The sequence below is a fragment of the Rhipicephalus sanguineus genome, chromosome 3 (genome assembly GCF_013339695.2).
Source record: "Rhipicephalus sanguineus isolate Rsan-2018 chromosome 3, BIME_Rsan_1.4, whole genome shotgun sequence".
NCBI lineage: Eukaryota > Metazoa > Arthropoda > Arachnida > Ixodida > Ixodidae > Rhipicephalus > Rhipicephalus sanguineus.
Genome location: NC_051178.1, coordinates 9,891,849 through 9,914,100, shown reverse-complemented (window position 1 = coordinate 9,914,100; position 22,252 = coordinate 9,891,849). Strand labels below are relative to the sequence as shown.

General features: G+C 45.7%; 1 protein-coding gene across 1 annotated transcript in view; it reads right to left on the bottom strand.

The window, feature by feature from the left end:
* LOC119384790 (transformation/transcription domain-associated protein-like) overlaps positions 1–22,252 on the bottom strand; it is a 946,434-nt gene that overhangs the window by 749,215 nt on the left and 174,967 nt on the right. Inside the window, 1 exon segment of the mRNA XM_049413130.1 lies at positions 21,770–21,866. Coding sequence (XP_049269087.1) covers positions 21,770–21,866 — 97 coding nt within the window.

Genomic DNA, 22,252 nt, shown 5'->3' with positions numbered 1-22,252 from the left:
GTTATGCCTGATGGCCTTTATCACTTTAAAGTGATGCCGTTCGGGTTATGCAATGCCTTAGCTACCTTTGAACGAGTGATGGATGCTCTCCTTCACGGTTTTAAGTGGTCAATCTGCTTATGTTACCTCTTTTCGCCGACTTTTCAGACCCACTTCGAGCGACTCTCAACAATTCTTTCTGTGTTCCGCAACGCAGGACTTCAGCTCAACTCGTCGAAATGCCACTTCGGCTGCCGGCAACTTACTGTCCTCGGACACCTTGTCAATTCTTCTGGTGTTCGTCCCGATCCATAAAAAGTTCGCGCAGTCAAGGATTTCCCTGTGCCGACTTGTGCAAACGACGTTCGCAGCTTTGTAGGCTTCTGTTCCTACTTTCAAAGATTTGTGCGCAATTTCGCTGACATTGCGCGCCCTCTCACGGACTTACTCAAGAAGGATGTGGCTTTTGCCTGGGTCCCTGAACAAGCCAGTGCCTTCACAGAACTGATCATGCGCCTCACGTCACCACCGATTCTCGGCCACTTTGATATGTCCACTCCAATAGAAGTGCGTACCGACGCCAGAGGCCATGGCATTGGTGCTGTTCTGGCTCATGGTAGCGACCGAGCCCCGCCACGGTGGTCTAGTGGTTATGGCACTCGACTGCTGACCTGAAGGTTGCGCGATCGAATCCCGGCCGCGGCGGCTGCATATGGAGGCGAAAATGTTTGAGGCCCGTGTACTTAAATTTAGGTGCACGTTAAAGAACCCCAGGTGGTCGAGATTTCCGGAGCCCTCCACTACGGCGTCTCTCATGATCATATCGTGGTTTTGGGACGTTAAAACCCAGATATTATTAATATTATTATTATGGTAGCGACCGTGTCATTGCTTACTCTAGCCGTCTTTTGTCACCCGCGGAGCGCAATTATTCAATCTCCGAACGCGAATGCCTCATGCTCGTCTGGGCGGTGGGAAAATTTCGCCCATATTTGTATGGACGGCCATTCACCGTTGTCACCGACCACCACGCCTTATGCTGGCTCTCATCGATAAAGGATCCTACTGGACGGCTGGGTCGGAGGGCCTTACGGCTGCAAGAATATTCATTCACCGTTGTCTATAAGACGGGCCACCAACATGAGGACGCAGATTGCTTGTCACATCATCCAGTAGACCCACCAGATCCTCCTGAGAGCGGCGAGTCTACATTCGTGTTGGCACTTTCAGCGTTCGCCAATATCGGAGACGAGCAACGACGTGATCGAGAGACATCATTAACTAGCTGAGTGGCCCCACAACTCCTCCATCTCTCCGTATGTTTGTGCTCCAAGATGGCATCTTATATCGTCACACCATGCATCCTGACGGACCTGGCCTGCTGCTGGTTATACCCACACATATGCATCAGACTGTAATCACACAGTTGCATGACATTCCAACCACTGGTCATCTGGGCGTCTGAAGGACCTATGACCGTGTTTGACGTCGCTTCTTTTGGCCCAGTATTTACCGCTCCTTTCGCCATTACGTCGCTTCGTGCAAGCCTTGTCAGCACCACAAAACACCAGCCACCCTTCCAGCAGGACGCCTTCAACCCATCGAGATACCAACCAAACCATTTTACAGGGTTGGTCTTGACCTCCTCGGCCCCTTTCCTCTATCTATCAGTGGCAACAAGTGGATAGCTGTTGCCACAGATTACAGCACTCGGTATGCGATCACACGGGCTATCCTTACCAGTTGCGCAACCATCGTCGCTGACTTTCTCCTCGAAGACGTCATCCTTCGTCACGGCGCTCCTCGACAGCCCATTACAGACCGGGGTCAATACTTTCTATCCTAGGTAGTCCAAGACATCTTGCACTCTTGCGCTATAAAACACAAGTTCACCACTGCGTACACCAACGACCTAACTGAGCGGCTGAACAGAACTATAACAGACATGCTCGCCATGTATGTTTCTCCAGATCATCGTGACTGGGACGAAGCTCTGGCATTTGTAACGTTTGCCTGCAACACGTCTCGGCATGATTCCGCAGGTTTCTCTCAATTTTTTTTTCCTCTACGGACGCGAATCCACACTGCCTTTCGACACCGCTAGAGCTGCCGAGGCACGCGAGGTTGCCCGCCTTCGTCTTAGCACTACGCAGGAGAAACAATGACGCATCTACGACGGCCGCCACCGCAATATCCACTTCAATCCTGGTGACATGGTCCTTCTTTGGACGCCGTCACGGCGAGTTGGCCTGTGCGAGAAGCTGACTTCTCCATACTCTGGTCCGTACCCTGGCTTGCGCCAAGTCACCGACGTCACGTACAAAGTGAAACCTCTGGACACTACCATAGCGCGACCCCCTGAAATTGTTCACGTCACTCGACTCAAGCGGTATCACTCGGACCAATCAAGCACCTGGTCGGTGCCTTCGCCACCGGGGGTGATGCTACGAAGCACTACCGAAGGTGAAGAGGGAGACGACATGCAAGAGGACGACGTTCCCTGATTTCGCCCGGACTTGGCTCCATCTTGTATGCCTGGCTCTGTCCTCTGTATATACCTTGTAAATATAACCTTCGACGCCTTTTTCTGCCCGTAACAGTATCATTGAACAAAGGCTTGCACCCACACGTGTGGCAATGCAATGGCAGGGTGGCATACGTGCAGGTTCCAGATCAGTGGTGTGTTTGTATGACTTGATCTTTTGTCGCGCCTGCACAGTCTCATCACGGTAAAAAAGCTTTTCTATTTGCATAGTTATGGTCCCTTGCCAGCTCCTCTGCACATGTTCATTATGCTTATCGTATGTGTATAAATAATCTGCATATTCCAATAAATCCCAGTTGAGAGTCGGCACTTGTTTTGTGTTACCTTTTCTTCGTCCTGTCTGTCTGCGCGCCGTTTTTGCCCATTATGTACTGTTTATACTGGCAAAAAAATTCTTCCCGAGACCTGTGGAAAATGACCGTTTTCTCATGGTAACAAAAGAGTTAATCTCATCTCAAAGACACAACTCCAGTCAACAAGACATTTTTCAGACTCCCGGTTTTTCGGACATACACAATAATTAATAGCGCGTTCACAGCACTATCTTACATCCCCCATAGGGTCGATGTGTCACAACATTTGAAATTTTGGATGCTGAAATTCTTCAGCGACTGATTTTTTAGACTTTCTGCTCTAACTGCAGGTCCAAAACGGCATTAAGAGAAGCCACCACAGTATTATTTGACATTTTGACCACACAAAAAAGACGAGGACAGAGGGAGGTACGACGACACGGGCGGTAATACTTTCAACTCATTTTATTCACTGAAAGACGTATCAATATATAGCGATTTATGACATGCACAGACACAGTTACGTCCGCTCATCAGTCTAGCGGGGCAGCCATATATCAAAGAGGGACATTTCTGATTGAAATAATCTGATAGAACTGTCACTGACACAACCATCACTTTTCTTTCTAATAAAATAAGCTTCTAATAGCTCTTGAGCTGTTTGGTCTTGGCTTCTGCCCAGAATCTTTATCCCCTGAAACCGTCCGTGTCATCGTACGTCCCTTTGTCCTTGTCTTTTTTGTGCAGTCAAAATTTCAAACAGTAAGAACCAAGTAGGCCAAACGCAAGTTCTCCTAAAGCACCACAGTATTGACTATCTTGGAGCCTCAAATGAGCACTCTCGTGAGCTGGTTGGCTTGTGAACGTTGTGAAGCCAACTTTCCTACAATGCGAAGATGTTATGAAGTGACACAAAATATTGCCCTAAAGCATACCAAGAACCAGAAGGCGCCCCGTCATGGGACATGGTGCACGTCCCTAAATTGCACACGCACACACCCTCCATCTCCTCTCATTAAAACCTCATTAATAGGTACCCACCTTAAACATACTAAAGGTTAAAATGTAATTGCAATGAACCCAGCCTCACTGACTGCTGAAGACATGGTGGCTCATCATATCCTGAGCTAATCTCTTATTGTGTACTGTGACCACTTTTTCCATTTTGAACTTGCAAGAAAGTCCAAAAATAGAGGGCACCAAAGAGCTTCAGATGTCCCTCCACTACATTGCGCTCACACAGCCTAATGAAGCCAAAGGACAAGAAAGCCAGAGTAGTAATTATGACTTACATGGAAAGCAATTAAAGTGAATAAAAAGCTACTTGCTGCTAGTGGCGACTGATCACACAACCTTCGAATAATGCATCCAATGCCTTACCAATCGAGCTACGACAGCGGTCGTTCCCTCTCCACATTATTGGATATTTTTGTGCAGTGGCACAAATCCAGAACAGACATCTTGCCATGGTGGCCATTTTGTTTTTACAAATATAACTAATTTTAATTATCTAAAAATTAAAATCATGCTTTGAAAAAAAAAAAAGAGCATGGGTCTCAGCACCAGGTCAGAGAGCTTAACCCTTTCAGAGGCCACCTGCAAAGAACTGTCTGAAAATGCATCAAATCGATACAATGTTATTTCAAGGCACTCGATATTATATTGCAATAAAAATAATGCCAGAATACGTTAATTTATGTGAGTTATAGTAATCATTCCTAATAACTGTTTAATTAAATATTGATTTATTCTGCAACCATCCGTGGTCTGTTTCTGAATAAACAGAATGAAACCTCAGGCTAGAAATATAGGGCAAATTCGTTTTCTGTTATGTCCATGTCGAGCAAAAAAACTATACTTTTGACATGGGATGCGGGAAGCATCGCTCGAATGACTCATCGAATATGGCAGTGCCTTCAGTGAAGTGATCATATGCAACAGTACACTGCAAAATGAAGTTAAATAGAGACAAATTTATTATGCAGGAGGTTCAACTCATCAAAAGCTCAATTTATCTTGCTCTTTCTTAGCCCCTAGTTGATACAAATTGCAAAAAGCAAGTGCTGTACACAACTGTGTACATAGCGTCTCAAAGGGTTAACCTAACCTTAGCACGAGAAAGCCAGGAGTAGAAAGGTATGTCGGTGAAGTTAGTTTCTAAGTGTGACTCACAGGTGGGCTCTAGCATATTTCTAGTTAATATATCTCTCGGGCTAAACGATCAAGCGAAAATGCTAGCACTTTTTTGTTATAACGCGTAAAGCTAGAGCTTTTCTTCAGCTCCATTCCCCATTGTGAATACCTGTTAGACACAGCCTCCCACAATAACAGACCCACCGATGACAATTTGCTCTTTCATTGACCTCAATTCACTTATTTCGTAATTAGTGGTTAAAAACTACACATAAATGTGGTTTCCTCTGCTTCATTAGGTTTTGGCATCTAACAAAAGAACGAGCCCATTCTCTCTTTTTCTTAATGTTGTGCCTACAAGAGGCATGTAACGGTAGGGAGACTCCCAAGGGGCCATCATGCCAAAAAAATAACAATAAAGGCAATGGCCCTAGTTACCTCACGTGTGTCTTGAATCAGAACTGAAATGCAGTCTTTAAAGAGCAAGAATTGACTGTTGGACTAGCTGATTTATCATTGCAGAAAAACAACATTAAAAGATAAGTAAAAAGGTTGGCTGGCACATACAGACGTGTGGCATCCCTGTCTGTAGCGCTGCTTTTCTGTGGTGCACAGACACACATAAAGATGAACTTGAAATTTGTTACTTTACCTTTGCTGATGTACACTCTTGTGAAGACGATACACTTCTTACTTAAATTTGTTAAAAATGTTCTCATATCACAGCTTCAATGTAGCAAAGTCGCCAGACATTGCAGGCAAGTGATGACACTTTCATAATAATCAACCAATACCTCGCTTCGGCAGTTCATACACTTCACACTTGATCGTCAAAAAACAAGTTCTGAAGATAGCTGCCCAAAATGCCAGACAGGGCTCAAGTGGTAGGCACAGTGAACAAGACCAAAAGCCTGCCAGCACAGAGTTTTCACATGCAAGCTCAACTTATAAAGTGCAGGGCAAACTCTTCAGCACCGCTGTCTTATGCGAGGCCACGTACAATGCTGGTGCACCGTGTGATGCTTTGTTCCCAGACAGTGGGAATAACAGAGCCAAAGCAAGCTAACCAATGCTCGGTCCGCAAGAGAGCCACAATAACAAAGTGGGTTTCACATCTTTTACATTATCTTTCTTTCACCTGTTCTTCAACCTGAGGAGAGAGTGGTACAAACAGAGAGAGGAGAAACACGTGCATGCATGCTCGATGCCAAGTTGTGAAAGCCATAGCATACAGTTAAACCTGAATATAATTATATTTCCTATATAATGAAGTGTTTATCACTTCATGTCCTTAGGAAGCCATGCATTTACGCATCACTACAACGAACCATCTTTATTTGATACAGCTTCACTGCTGCTGCAAAGGAAGACTAAGGTATTAAACTGACATTTCCGCAAGAGTCATGCCGTTTTTGCACATGCCTTTTTCAAGGTGCGACGAGAGAGCAGCTGTCGAAGCAAAGCAGCATCTTTTTTCTGGCAGGGCAAGGGAATAACCAAACGCTTGCCCCCTCACCTTCCAATGAGGGTAGGCAGAAAACATGCATTCCGTTTTGCACCTGATTCGGCTTTTCTGCTGTTGCGTCTCTCAAGCGACAAGCATGAGCAGCCAGATGCAGCGAGCTCTCACTTGCAGGCAATCACAAATGTCTAGGATACGAATGTCGTGCAAGCGCTCTCATCTGATGACAAAAAGCCCATTTGTTTCAGGGTACCCTAGACCTCACACTTGGTGATCCAATGAAGCTAGCCACTACTCTAAAGATAAACTCCCAGCAAAAGCACTTGTACCTGCTACAGGCACTTTTATTGCCTGTTACGTTTTAGCGATTGCATGCTTCACGAAGATTTACACAGCCAACCCATTTTTGCAGCTGCTCCTGCCACACCGCTACCACCTCTGTGATGAAACTGACAAGGCTTCAGCAGTCCTCTCCTTTTCCCTTGGTGCTTCGACAAGGCGTTCGACAGGCAATGGGTGCCTCCGTCTCGGTCACTGCTGCCAATTACGATAGAGTGGCTGGAAAGTCATGCCTCCTTCAGTCCAATGCCAAATTTTTTTCTTTGCTACATGGACAACTGCTTCTGCGCAATTCGGTGCAGCACTTTGGCTTCGTTCACTACACACATGAACAGTCAAGAAAAGGCCATAGGCTCCCATTTTTGGACGTTCTTGTCAAGGAATGCGATGGATTGCTTTCATTTAGAGTTAACCAAAAAGACACTAACACTGGCCGCTACCTAAACTTTCATACCGTTCATCCTGACGTTCACAAAAGGTCGGTTGCTGCCTCCCTGTTCAACCATGCAAACCGCATTTGCACCAAAGCAGAAGATCGTTTCACCAACTTGGACCACGTGCGAGACGACTTCTCGGCATTCCAAGTCTTTTTTTCATTCTGTCCAATTCCGTCCAACTGGCTAATCTTCGTCCAAGAAAACGTGCTGCCATACCCTACGTTTCTGGGATAGGCGAAACCTTATATCGCATTATGCGCACTTATGACGTTGAGGTGGCACACGTGTCTGTGTGTAAGCTCAGGCATACACTCATGGGCCGCAAGGACAGGCTTCCAAGAGAGTTGTTTCCTGGAGTAGTCAACGAGATACCATGTGCCGATTGCGACTACGCACACATTTTGGACAGAGACTGCAGCAGCACAAGAACGACATCGACAAGAAACAGTTTCGAATGCCCTCACCGAGCACACGGAGGCAACAGGCCACAAGACTGACACTCCACAATTATCAGCTAAGAAAGAAACCTGAAATCGCGGCTTTATCTGGAGTCGTTGGAAATACAAAAAATATGTCACACACTGAGTCAAAGGAACCCTCCCCCCCCGTCGTGCACAAGCTGCTTACATCATATGCTGAACAGTACATAAGCACCTGTAACTTGCCTTCACCCCATTAAAGTGAACAAGGCTTTGAAGAACAGACTGTTGGGCGAGTTGGTAATGCACTATATAGAAAACTGCGCGAAAAAACGTAGACAAAGGCAGAAACGGACGACACAAGCGCACATAGTGTAGGGTTGCGCGAAAGAACAAGGACGAAGGGAAGTGGACAGGACGGGCGCAAAACTTCAACTTTACACTGTAGGAGATGTGGTCGTTCGCCGAAACTAAAGGAGACCCGAATATTGTACAAGTCTAACGACAAGATGGAAAGAGAATTAATAGAGGCCTTCTTCATTGCGCGAAGCGACAATTGCGTTAGCATGCCTTCACTGACATTGCTCCCGAAGGAGCAGCAATTTTTAGATGGTTTTATGTAATCAGACGTTCATTTGTTTGTTATTTTCTTGTTTGCTACTTCAGCGCATGTTACTGATCATACTCTACCCACATATCACTATCACCACATGTTTGCAGGTTGGCGTCTGCGCGGTGGACCTTAGATATGGTTTCAAAATTTTTGTTGCTCTTAGTTTTCCGCTTTTCTTGGTTCTTATATTTGCTCGGTTTTTAGGCACGTGTCAGGCAGATGTGGATTCAAACTTTTTAACGGCCTTGGCCTTCCGTTTATTCAGTTGAAGTTTTGCACCCGTCCTGTCCACTTCCCTTCGTCCTTGTTCTTTCGCGCAACCCTACACTATGTGTTCACCTGTGCACCAACTAGCCCAAATGAGAGCTTTACTGCAACGACACAAGCGCATCCGTAGTGAAACGTTTTTTGACTGTTTTTAGTTTTTATTTTGGTCGGTGTCCGTTTTACTGCCTAATCTTTCATCCCGACCACAGGGGCTTCCGTCGAACCCTCGACGTCAAAATTTTTATACTGAATTATACCATTCATTTTTACTAATTCCCTTTTTTTTTGTGCTTTTGATATATGCGGGTTTGGCTGTATATTGAAATTAATTGCCAACTTTTGCAGCATTGTTATATCGAGGTAAAGACAACTGCCGATTTTTTGGACGCCCAGTTTTACAAACATGCTTGAAAATTTGAACGCTTCTGTGGCGCTGTCACAAGCCACATAGACGTATTATAAGAACGTCCAAAATTTCGGACGCCTGAATTGCAGGTCCAAAACAGCATTAACTGAAGCCCCCACCTCTGCATACCTACCAAGTTTGGAGAAACGGAATCCGGGAGATCTACTGTACGGGGGGGAGGGGGGGGTATAAAGTATGCCGACCGCTGGCGAGGGGGAGGGTACTGTGATAGCAATTATATGGACACTGTCAGCGGGATTTTGCGGTCGCCGCTGATCTGTACAGAGTCGATAACATCGCTTACGCATAGTCTGTTTCACGTGCGAGTGAAAGCGCGCTAGCGCTATACCTGGCGACAACTTTCTGTGGCAGCACAGCCAAGGCTACGCAACCGAACCATGCACTTTTTTACTCCACTTCTCTATGTAGTCCGCGAACGCTACCTTTTGTAGAATACGTAGCATGAAAGAAAGCATAAAAAGAAAAGAAATAGGTATTACGTTCAAGATTGCTTGCGTTGAAAGTAAGAATGATAATCCCGTAAAGGATTTGCGATTTTTGCTCTTACGAGTTTTCAGGTTTTCTGGTGTCCGTTTCACGTTTTCCATCCCCACTAAACAACGATGGCGTCGCTCGGCTGCAACAGGTGCACATCGAAGCTTGCAAGTGAGCATAAGCGCGTCTTCGTTAGGTGATCTGTGTTCATCGACCAGAAAGAAACGAAGACAGCGGTGCGTTGTGAATTATTTTGCTGATTTGCCCATACTATCACCGAGAAAGAAGTGTGCAAGTGATACCACCATCGCAAGTGGGTCTGTCATCGCGATAGCTTCCTTGACAGTGACGCCGGCGACCTGCAAGTCTTCAGCAAGAAGAGCCGCTTTAAAGCGAAACTGCGATTGGAAACAGTACGTAAAATAAGTGGCCCATTTCATAAAATGCGTTGCATACATGGTCGGTATTTCGGTTGCCTACTATTACCGATACAGTCGCGCCGAAGATTGCGTCTAACACCGTGCCCGTCGGCGTCTATGGCGGGAGGTGTTTCGGCGTTTTGAATCAGAGCGATTTACGGTGACAAAATCACCCATGCACAGCTTTGCCTCGGCAACAGACGCGTTGATAACTCTTATGGGCCTGAAAGCGTGATTTTCAATTTGCAAAAAAAGCATTCTTGACCACGGGAGTAAGGAACGCGTTTCACCCGTTTGTATATTCGCACACGAGAGACGCCCGCTCCTGACTGGTCGTGGCCAAGATATCTCCCGCCTTTTGATGCCTTCGCGTCCCCTGACAAAATAACGTGAGCGTCTCCAGAAAGTTATAGCGTCTCCAAATGTAGGAAAACGACGATGTCGACCCTGTGTGCACCGAAATTCAGAAAATGGCTTCTTACCTTTGCGTAAGATGTCCAATTGCGCAGTTACTGCTGGGCCGTGGCTTTTCTTTTCTTTGAAGAGTAAAACAGACCGCTTTAATAAGGCTGATTCCTGCGTTCCTTCCATATACAAAATATTCTATCGCTTTCCCAAAAAATAAATGTAAACAATACTAAATGGTGCTGGCTTTGCACGTGGACTTGAACCGCTAGCACACTAGCGTTATATAATTTGATTTGCAGAAGAGCTCAGCAACGATTCCAGGTATTTGTGCTGCATGCTTAAGTATATCAAGTCACGTGGTAGATTTCGACTACATCTGTGAATAAACTATCTGCATAAATTCCCAAATAACATCATGAGCCATGAATACTCGTATGGAAACGCACATGTATGCGCTCGCGAAACCAAAACCGAAATCGCCAGCGAACGGACTACTTCGCGTAGTAACACATGTGCAGAAGCTCCGCCCACGTAGCTTTGGCTGTGCTGCCACAGAAAGTTGTCGCCAGGTATAGGGACGAACGCGGTTGAAGCAGAGATGAAACGACCCGGCCGTCACCGTCGCGCAAAGGGCACATGTGACAACATCGCTCCGCGTGCGAGGCCTGTCGTCGCTTGCTTACCAGTTATTTCGTCGGGCAAGATGTTGTGTGTACACAAACGCATAATCTACGAAATATTAACGGCTGATATAACCTATAGCGCATTTAGGATGTGGCCAGACAACTTTGCTCATGTGGCCCGACAAAGCACTGGACGCGCGGGGCAAAACTGGATTTCCGGGAGACTTTCCTATGGCCCGTACAACTGGGAGAAACGTTCAAAATCCGGGAGACTTGGCAGGTATGCCTCTGCCACGTCTGTCCTTTCGTAGGTTCAAAACCGGCGCTTTCATGAAACGACCTGTTTGCGGCTTTAGCGGTGTCCAAAAGTTGGCCCTGCAGCAACGCCTAAGTGTTACAGGTTGAAGAAGACAGAAAATCCGAAGGGGCCACTATCATGGCCCAGTGCAGCAATGCCTTCACAGCTTACAAACGTGCCAGTATGATGTAATCGCTGACGGCCCTTTGTGATAACCATCATCAGCTACCTGTTAGGTAGTGCACGTAACCTAGCGCAGTCCCGAAATGCACCGTGCCACTGTTCATGCTGCCCTTGTGTGAGGCCGCACACAAAAGCAGCTCACCTGTGGGCATATCTTTAGCTGTGGACTGTAATGGGATGTATAAACGTAGCATTTACTTTAAAACGGCCTACTCTTACATGTGAAGGGTATGTTAGCATTCTACAGCCAAATGGAATGTAGCGTGCGCCCGTATGTTCCACAAAATGCCAGAAAGCAGTTGGCTAGGCCCGCACCGGTTAATAGGGCTAGAAGTTCTACAGAAGGCTGAGCAGGTTCTGACCACACAGCATCTGAAGACACTGTACAAGGGACACCAGGAAAGTGAAGTGTCTCAAGCAAAGAGCAGAGTGCTAAACAAGAAAATGAAATGTTAAAATGAAGGAACTGCATAATGGATGATGACACTGTGAAAAGCACCGTTAATGCACAGTGGGCAACTGCAGCCACATAAGTAAAGCTAAGCCATCCGACAGAAGTTTAAGAAAAGGTCAACTGCAACACAGTCACTTCGTATAAATTGTTATGAACAAGTAGAATACTGTTATAAAAAGCAAACCTATAGATGATGACCAGATATAATTAAGATTAAACTTTGGTTGATCATGCTCCAGAATCGGAGGCATGCTAGGACTTACTAGCAAAGATATTGGTTGTACTCTGGTCGAATGTCATTTTTTATATATTCTCTACTTCACAAACAAAACATGGGCATGTATTCAATTTGGTGGCGACATACTACCAGTTGGGTTAGTGGTACGTTTTGTTTGTTCAGCCGCAAGATAATTACACCCAACTGGCCAGTCCTGTCAAGGTAGAATTTATACAAAAGCCAGTTTTGTGGCGGTACGGTTGCAGGTGGCCTTCACGAGGCTATACGTATGGTCGCACACACTCATTCCACATGCAACAAAACCAAAAGGTTGCATGCATGCTCACAGGCTGTGAACTATGCAGAAAGATGCCTGTGGCTGATAAACATGCGACATTACAAGACAAAGCATGCAAAAGTGAGAGCATGTGGCCGATCATTGGCAAGCATCTGAGCTTGCCAGAAAGTGAGCTTGTCAGCCCTGACTCTCCAGCCCCTTCAGCCATGAATTTCGAATTACATTCTCTGATACTTGCATGCAACAAGCATACGAATACTTTTTTAAAAAGTTTGGAGAATACAGTAGAACCACAATTTACGACTTTGAGGGGACCACCCGAAAAACTAAAAATGTAGGCCCTTGCCCAAAAAACGGGTACAGAGTGCCGAAATAAGCCCAAAGTAAGGTGGATTAACTTATTTTTGAAAATGGCAGCTAACCATTGAACTGAAAGGGGTGTAAGTGAATCTTCAAAAAAAATTGCATCTAATGCGCATCTTTTTTTCAAATCTGAAAATTGCCTGTGCATAAAAACTAAACCGAAACCGCATTGGCAACAGCCTCCCATCAGAAAAGTCAGATACAGTGTCATCGCCATTACATAATGGCGACGGAGCACATTTTGTTGCAAGTTCACGTAGGATGCTTTCGTGTGCGACTGAGGTAGTACGTCGCATCATTTTTGCGTGCTTGAGGCCTGTCACCGTGAGTGCCGCAAACAAAGAGAGGATATGTCGACCAGGAGATGTTCCCACAGGCTGAAAACGTAAAAATATACGGATCTCGAAGATGACCTTTTCAACTATCTGAAGTTACTTTGTATAGATCAAGCATGTCTAGGTAACGGCCTTGGGATACTGCCGCGATCGAGGTGTATCTAGAAGTGATCTTAAAGCCAGAAAATCTGGATCACAGAAGAACATGAATGGAAAAATAAACTCTCCATTCTACGAATGCGTACTGTACATGTCTCACTCCCTAATTTCTTTCTCATCGTCAACCTAGGGGCGCGGGTGCAAACATTTTTCTTTTGCACGCACTTAGATTAGAGTAAAAAAGGCGATTTTCTTTTTCTCGGGCGATATCTGAGAGTCATCGTATAATGCAGGGCCAGTGTAAAATTTCGTCGTATAACCGAGGTTTTGAATACATTATTTCTACGGGGGTTTTACCGCGACCTAACCGATTCGTTGTAAAATGCGGGTCGCCGCAAAACCGGGGGAAATATAATCGAGGTTCCACTGTATTACCAAGTATCAGTATTCGAGAAATCTAACAGTAAATATTCGATTCGCAAATTGAAATATTTGCAGGGCTACTATTTGATTCGCATTCGCATATCCGAGTACTCACACAGCCCTAATAACTTCATTAAAGGCCAACTCCGGAGATTTTTCGAGGTCCATGGATCTCAAAAAATTCGCTCGGTACATTCCTTTTCACGTTCCCGTTATTTGTGCCAAATTACAAGCTGGAGACATACGCAGATTCATTGCAAATGAATTTTATTGATTGCCCCGACTCTTCCCACCTCGCTTCCCAGAATTATTGGCAACATTGTGTGCGTGGCATCATTTTTGTTAAAGCGGAAGTGACAGAACAGAGGGGCCCCTAGAGCGTATGCTATCCGCAACGCAACAATCGCGTGTGCTTGGCGAGCACTTGGTCGGCTGGGCATGTGAATTTCAGTTCCTTGTGGTCAGTACTGGGCAGTATCGAAGATACATGTATCTTAGATACTATCTTAGATACTCCTTGAGTATCTTGTATATGTATCGCGATACCTCTCGCAAGAAGAGTACCTGTATCTGTATTTCCGATACATTCAATAATGTATCGTGTATCTTAAGATACAAGATACTGCTATAGAAACAACACCGAGCGAAACAATTAACGGTGGCTGAAATACGCTTGTCAAGCTGATACTGCTGCTACTGAGTCACTTGAATAAAACTAACGACAGTGACATTTTTTATTATATCTCCCAGAGTTCTCCAGCGAGGGCAGGCGATGAGGTCCGCGCATCCCTATTGGTGGAGCACAATCACGTGGTGGAGCTCACGCGATCTCGACAAAAACAAGCCCGTGAACGTCTACGAGCAGTCGAACTTCGCTTCCTCGCTATTTTTTCTTTCTTTTTTCTTGTGTCGGTGCCATGACACTGCCTCGTAAACCCTGTGCTGTTCTACGTACTCCAACGTGTACGGCACCTTTCGTGAAAATTGTGATGCTCCTATAGTGTCGTTATCGAAGTTCCCCTTGCGTGGTGCTTCGTTACGAAGTCTGAAGAATGCAATAGTGGGGTTTCTTTGCGTCTCGCGGCTTTCACACGACAGCGATTTAAAAGATCTCGTGGATGTGAGTTTGACTTACATACGATGAGATTGACTTATATGCAAATTATATTCTAAAAACGCTAGAATGCTAGATTCTGTAGAACAAGCACTTACGTAACATAAAATATCTTGGCGTACTGTATCTTTGTGCTTCCTGCTCAATTATTCAAGCGGTTATTTTGATCATAATTTGATTGCCAGCATGAGTGCTATTTTTTCTGTCCTCCGTTCGCATCACATCTAAAGAAAGTCCGCGAAACATGACCACGTGACTGCCCTCGTACGCTGCCGTGCTGCAGCGCTCTCAAACGCGCTTCGAACGAAACAACCGGCATGCGAACCATGGCGAAATGACCGGCCGCAGCTTCATGCATCGGCTTCACAGTGCGTCAACATTTCTGACGACTGCACACGGCAAGGAAACGCCGTCGTCTTCGATATGCTGACAGTTCGTGCACCTGTTGTTTTGCCCGAAGCACATTTGAGAGCGCTGCAGTACGGTAGCGCACGAGCGGCGCAGTCAAGTGGTTTAATTTGATATTTCGTGCGCTTTCTTTTAAAATCGGGAAAAAATTACCGGGCAGCATGTACTTCACCACCAAAAATTGGACCGGTTGTTTCGGAATGCCCTCTACGACGTGATGGCACCCACTTGGTCATAAATGAATATTAAAAATGCTGCATAATTGACCTCAGTTAACCAACCAATTAAACGCACTATAAAACATATTATAATGAGTGCCACATGACGGTAAACCATACTCCATTGGTTTCATTCAGTCACGGCAAGCCACTTTTTTAGATATCTGGTTCTATAGTTGCGTGAAACAACCTGTAAACGTATTCACTGTGATTGATACGGAACCGCCTTGCTATTTGACTACCGATATAATGATTTTCCTTTTTTAGGTCACCGTAACGTTTTTCGCTGTTGTAAATCACGCGATAGTCGGGGCTATAAGTGGCAGTAGTGTGAATAGCAGTGGTATCCTGCAACGCTTTTTGCCACTATAATATGCCTGAGAAAATTCTCGACGTCACGATAGTTCTGTCGGAGAATAAATTTGAAAAGATTGCACGTTAGTGAATATGTGGCTAACAAATTAACGCGTTACACCAGCAGATAAGTAGAATTTAAAAATCATTGTAGTTTTAAGCCCTCAATATAAACATGAGTAGTCACCAAAAAATGTCGCTACCAGCGTTGTTGCTGCATTTCGGGTGACCCCGTATTGCGAAAACGGTAATACGCTAACGGACAAGGTAGAACTACACAGCGGTATTTGCGCCATCGTGCGGAAGCTTCTTATTGACGTTCTTGTGTTCAGATGGCAACCCGCTGGCTGGTCAGCAAGTAGAGAAGCGGCACCCATTATATACAAAGTGTCAAACAAGAACCATTGACAGCGCAGCGTATAAAGAGCTCTCATGTTAAGGTGAGTTGTTTCGGAACGAAACTACATATATCTTGAGCAAGTAAGGCAGAAATCTGAGGGCACAAAGAGATATTTTCTCAAAATTAAACAAAGTTGGTCGCAGTTAAGAAAATTCCGAGTAAAGAGTTTTGTTCATATATCAATATATAAGAGCAAATTTGCAAATGTATCGAAGTATCTTAAGATACAATTGGGAAGTATAGTATCGGATACAATTATTCCGGAAGTATTTTGTATCTGTATCTCAAATACTTCTTATCTGGGTATCTTGTATCGTATTGCGATACAATTTCAAAGTATCTTTGCCCAGCCCTGCTTGTGGTAATGCGTGCGGTGGGTGGCAAGTGGTGTCGCGTTGTGGGCTGCACACGATTCCCCGTTGGCAGTCATGAAGCACTCGCACCTAACGATTACATAGCTAGCAATGCCGGTTTACCACAAGGAAAGTACGGTAATACCGTACCCGCTAAAGAATGCACATGCGTGAACATCACTGAAACACTTTCCGCAACATATACAGGGTGCACCGTGACCGGGCCTATCAGTATATGGTGAGTTCCACGTGCGAAACAACGTAACCTAATCTAGTAACGTTGGTGCGAAAGGTGGCTCATACTTGGCTTATATTAAATTCCTTCAGCCGTACCAACACGATGTTGAACGCCGCTATTGCCAAACTTATGCACTCTTCCCATAGCAATATTAAGAAGCTTTAGTTAGTCCGCGAACTTCTCAGCTATAGCATTTTACCCGATCACGGGCCCACAAACCTGAGCTGTCTGGACAGGTGGTGCCATTTGGCGGTGGAATGCACAAACAGGCAAGCAAAGAGCTAAACAGGTGTGTTCCACTTCACCGAAGAAGAATGGCCATTATAGTTGGCCTCCAAATGCGTCGGATTCACAGCTGCCATTTTCCGACAGCTCAGCTTGTGCATGTGACACGGTCAGTCACACAAAAGATTTCCGACGGAGTCACCTTTCCTCTTCGCCGCTTTCGCAGCTTTCATACTACGCGCTGGCGGGACCGGCGTGCCTTGCATGATTTCCGGTTTTGTCCCCACTTATACGTCACGTGAAGACAGTATGCTCGGGTGGGTTTCGGTATCGGTGTTGCGCTTTTTTGCTTATTTAAAATTATTCTCCAATTTGCCAAGTATTTCTGCTATCGGACCCGTCACAGGAGCGTCTCAGGAACATAAATGCACCATTACTTTGACATGGCCAAAAAATCGCCGGAGTTGGCCTTTAAAAGTTGCATATCAACTTATCTGATACAGTATAACCTCATTACAACAGGCCTTCATAGTGAAGAGGATTTTCGTCTGTTGTAAAGGGAGTATGTAACATCCAAGTACTGTTACAACAGACTTTTATGTAAATGCTGAATGAGTCTGTTATAACCGGAAAGAATTACGAGTCACAAACATGGTCCTATTTTTAACGGGGGACCCCAAAAAAAATGCGATTTTTGGACAATCGCATGTTCACTTTCTGTAGCCCATTTTCTATCTCATTCCAAAATATCTTCACTGAAAACTACGCAGAAGTGCTATAAAAAATTTTTTTTGCGTCTGCCGACTTCTTGAAAATTGCGAAAATAGCAAAAAAACAGCGTTTTTTCAAAATTATAGCTCGGCAACGGCGCAAACGGGCGCTACCAATTTGGGCTCGTCATAAAGAGCATTTCTTCGTGTTCAAGTTCTCCATTTCAGCTAGCTCCTCCATTCAGTAACAAGCGTACAAAAAGCACATGTTTGAAGTTCAATTCAAGGCCTCCGATTGACTGCTTCTGCCGTGATGCTCGCTTCGAGATCATAGTCTGCTGCTTGTGCGTCGCGAGGTCGTGGCTGTCGAAAATTGCTCTACTTAGTAATGCGTTCGCTTTCGTTCTGTGTTCACGGGTCGACGATAATTTAGAACGCTTTAGTTTGGGAGGTGCAAGCAGAAGCTCATTCAGATTACGATAGCGCGCCGCACTCGTCGCGAACATCGCATACGTGCGTAGAACATCGCGACTGTAATAGCGTTGACTCGTTGAACACGCTGTTAAGACGTTCTTCCTATCAGCACTTCGGAGCTTATGACGAAGACCACCGTGGGACAACTCTTTGTACTCGCAATCGAGTATGACGTACTTTGAAACATCGGGCCCTGTGGCCACGGACATCGCAACCGAGCTTTCTACTCGATGGCGTGGCTAGGCCTAACTCCACTCACAGTGCCGATGTACGAGACAAATCCGAACTTTGCAGGCAAAAACGTCGCGCTAGCGGACGTGTGGAAGCGAGGAAGTCGCAATGTCCTTCGTTGCAAGCAACAAATCGCATCGTCCGCTGGCTCCTCAGAACCGCGGATGGGCATTTTGCGCATTGGCAGCGTACCCCCCGGCCAAGCTTGTCGCACAGCGACCGAAAGCGGTGGCAGCGGCTAGCAATTTCGCGAGTCAGCGTCCCAAAACGCAACACCAAGCACGCTGCGCACTGATTTTCTGTCACTACAGCTAGGCATAGCTGATCATTGACAGACCGGAGATCGGCGGCCTTCGTTCTTAAATCGGCACGTCGATATCCGCGGCGCGCTGTTCCTGTCCCTAAAGTATGCTAAGCGATGTTCGAAGTTGGACGTTATTGAATTTGGTATGTCCATGGTAGAAAAGTCCGCTCTAATGGAGTCCTGACCGCCTTGCTGGCCTGACATTTTAGTCAATTATATCCGATTGTCCGTTGTACCAGAATCCATTGTAAACGAAGCTCAACCAATGGAACAAATACGGAGGTCAACATAACGCCGCAAATTGGTATGTAATATCCGAATGTGTGTTGTAAACAGATCCATCATAACGAGGTTATACTGTATATCGAACTAATCCCAGTTTTTTTTTTTAGTTCCATATATGTGGGTTCGACTTTATTTCAAAAACTTAAGTAATCAGCCTAAATATTTAAAATACAGTAGAACCCCGCTGTTACGTTCCTCACTGCTGCGTTTTCCCGGCTGTTACGTCGTTTTCCGCCGGTCCCGGCATAGCTCCCATAGGATACAATGTATTGGGAACCCCGCTGTTACGTCGTAACTGTCGGACCGTTCCCGTATGATACGTCGCGAAGTGCGCTCGGAGCCGACCGAGTGACTACCAAAGAGAGCCGCCATGGTGCATTTTCACGCAGCTTGGCCTCGTTTGACCGTAATATTAGCCGCATGAGAGGCGCAAGCAACAGAATCTTTCAATTGATGCAAACAAAAGCATGGCCTTCGAGATTCAAATTGCAAAGATGGCGTCTATGACGTAACTGCCCGCGAAAGCAAGGCCTTCGAGATTGGCATTTACTATTGACGAAAGCATAGCCTTTGAGATTTGCATTGCACAAACATGGCGCGTATGACGTAATTGCTTGCGAAAGCAAGGCCTTCGAGATTGGCATTCACTTCTGCCATCGCGTCGGCGTAGACTCATCATCATCCTTATTTGTCGGAGAGCGGGAGGAGTTCGAGCTGGTTGGAGCTCGCACGGTCGTGCGTGCAGTTCGCGGTCGGACTCGCCGCGCCGGTCGTGATTGCGTGTGCTTAGTTCTTTCATGCCTACAGCTGTTGGTGTTAAAAAAATCACATACGTTGATTACATTTCTGTGGATGAGGCCGTCCTAAGCTCCGCGTTTCTATCCATCGACTAGATCGCGGCTGAGTGCGCCAATTTTCGTGCTGCTCGTAAGAATTGAAATAAAATTCTGTACCACTAAATATTTTGCCGTTTTTCCTGTTTTTCGGCTCTTACGTTTCCCGTCTCTTACGTTTATTTCCTACGGTCCCTTCAAAAACGTATCAGCGGGGTTCTACTGTATGTGGGCCCAATGCAAGCGTAGATGTTTGCGCAATGTTCAATGACATAAAATATCTTGATTTTCTCATGGTCTTTAAGGGCAAACCCCATATGCACAAATATGCATGCGACAGCGACGCGCGATGCTATGAGTGACGAAAGGGGTCGTTCGTGCGACGTGTCGCGTGGTCGATATTGCGTGATCGCTCGGTTTTTCAGATTTGGAATCCGTTGCCTGTCGCCCGGAATTGCTGTGCTCAAGCAGCTAACAGCAAAACACCGGAACAGGATGTACCTCAGTGACGTACTGCTGGTTGTCACCACTTGCTTATTAACACGCACCAACAACAACGTTCATCAACATGACCAACAGTGACGAGCGCAACGTTGACGTCGTTGAACGTGAACGTACGAGGGACAGGGACTACAAGTCCTGCGCTGTCTGTGACGCGGCATGGCGGCACGTAGCCGCAGTGATGGGATCAAAAAAATACTGCACGACAGTGATAAACATTTTATGTACCATTATGCAACAAAACATCGTACAGTCGAGTCCACTTATAACAATATTGAGGTGCCATGAAAATATCATTGTTATAACCGATTATTGTTATAAGCGGGTTATGCCGAAAATAACAAAGAAAACGTGACAAACAAGAACATTTAATGAAGGGAACATGATAAACAAGAACACTTAATGAGGGGGAAGTTGCTTACACTTTTCACTTTTTTAGCAGGTAGAAAACCGTAAGCAGTAACCGTAAGCGCGGCGCGCACCGGCGCACCCGCCGCGTGCGAGGCCAAGCGCGCTATCGCCTGGCCGCCGCGCGTATGCTCTCATGCCCTTTTGCGTAATAGGCGGGGTTGGCGTGGCATTGTCGCAGCGTTTTTGCATTTTTGTTTCGTTCAGGGTTGCTTCCAGTGCCCACATTTAATTGTTATAACCGATATTGCATCATGACAGCATTGTTATAAGCGGTTTATTTTGCCATAGAATACAATGAAAAGCTGACGGTGCCGCAGCTGTACATTGTTATATCCGATATATTGTTAAAACCGGTATTGTTATAAGTGGACTCGACTGTACTTTACATTGCATACTGCTGACAACGCGCCACTTTTGGTACGAGTAAACGCCCTTGTGCCAGCAACAGTGGAGATTACTCACCAAAGTTGTTGCGTGAATGGGGTTTGCCCATGCAAGTGACCACTTGCGCGAAGGCAATCTACTTTGTGTTGCTCGTCGCTGTCACATGCATTTTCACGCATATGAGGTTTGGCCTTTAAACATTTTCTGCTCTCAAACACGTGCCATGCCTAAGCTTTTGTGTGCTCAAAAACAGTGAGTTGCTTCGGAACATCCTACTTGAGTCGAATGCGTGTGACCACTTGACACACCATATCATTGGACGAAACACCTGTTACTCCCACTGATACCAAGATATGCACGAAACGTTTGTTGCAGACCTCTCTTTACTATAATCTGCATTCCAAATCCAAACAGTCTAACTGTGCTTGCACATAAGGATAATATGACAAAAGGGGCCATGGAGAGATTGCATGAGAATAGCAGGTAGCCAATCTGCTTTACTCGAAAGCTGACCACTGCAATGCTTGCAAGGCATGCTCATCACGTGTGGCAAGCCCAGCTGCCGCTTCTCCCTGACGGAACAGGTGAAATGGCAGTCGCAGATCAAGTGAATGAAACAAGAGGTCCTGTCTTGCCTGGCTCCTTTCTCTCTGACCTGTTTCAGTGACTGCGACTTCACCTTGTGGCGTTACAGAGGGCACTCTCATCGCCGATGGAAGCCTTGCACCTTACTCATGCCTCGTTTCTGTACGTGCCTCGCCAATGCTGAAGATTTCGTGCAGAGTCATCTTTGGGGGTTCCATCCCAGGTATTCCCACCTGGTAGATCTTTACAATGTACGCCAGGAACGACAGCGTCTTGATCTGGGCGGCCATGAAGTCCACAAACACCTCACGGTTGAATGCTGGATTCATCCTGCAAACACAAAAAGGCATTGCGAACGATGAGAGTCATTGCATTCCAATAACAATGGCAAACAATGGTCAAGACACGATCAGAGGAGCGTGATGTTTGCTTGGTGCATTGCGAAAAGACAGTATCACATGAATTTCACATAGCAGCATGAAAGAAGAAAAAATGGCCTCACAACTCCTGTCTCCCATGATCATGTAAGCAACAAACATAGGATGGAGGGGCCTTGACGTCACATTTGTGAAACATCTGCAGCGGCTAAAGAGACTTTTCCTCTTGTTATCTGCATCATTTGGAGGTCATATCAAATTTCACATTGCAAATATGGACATGCATAAACTGTAAAACTATTCGTTATATTGAAATAACGGATAAACATGCTTCTTCAT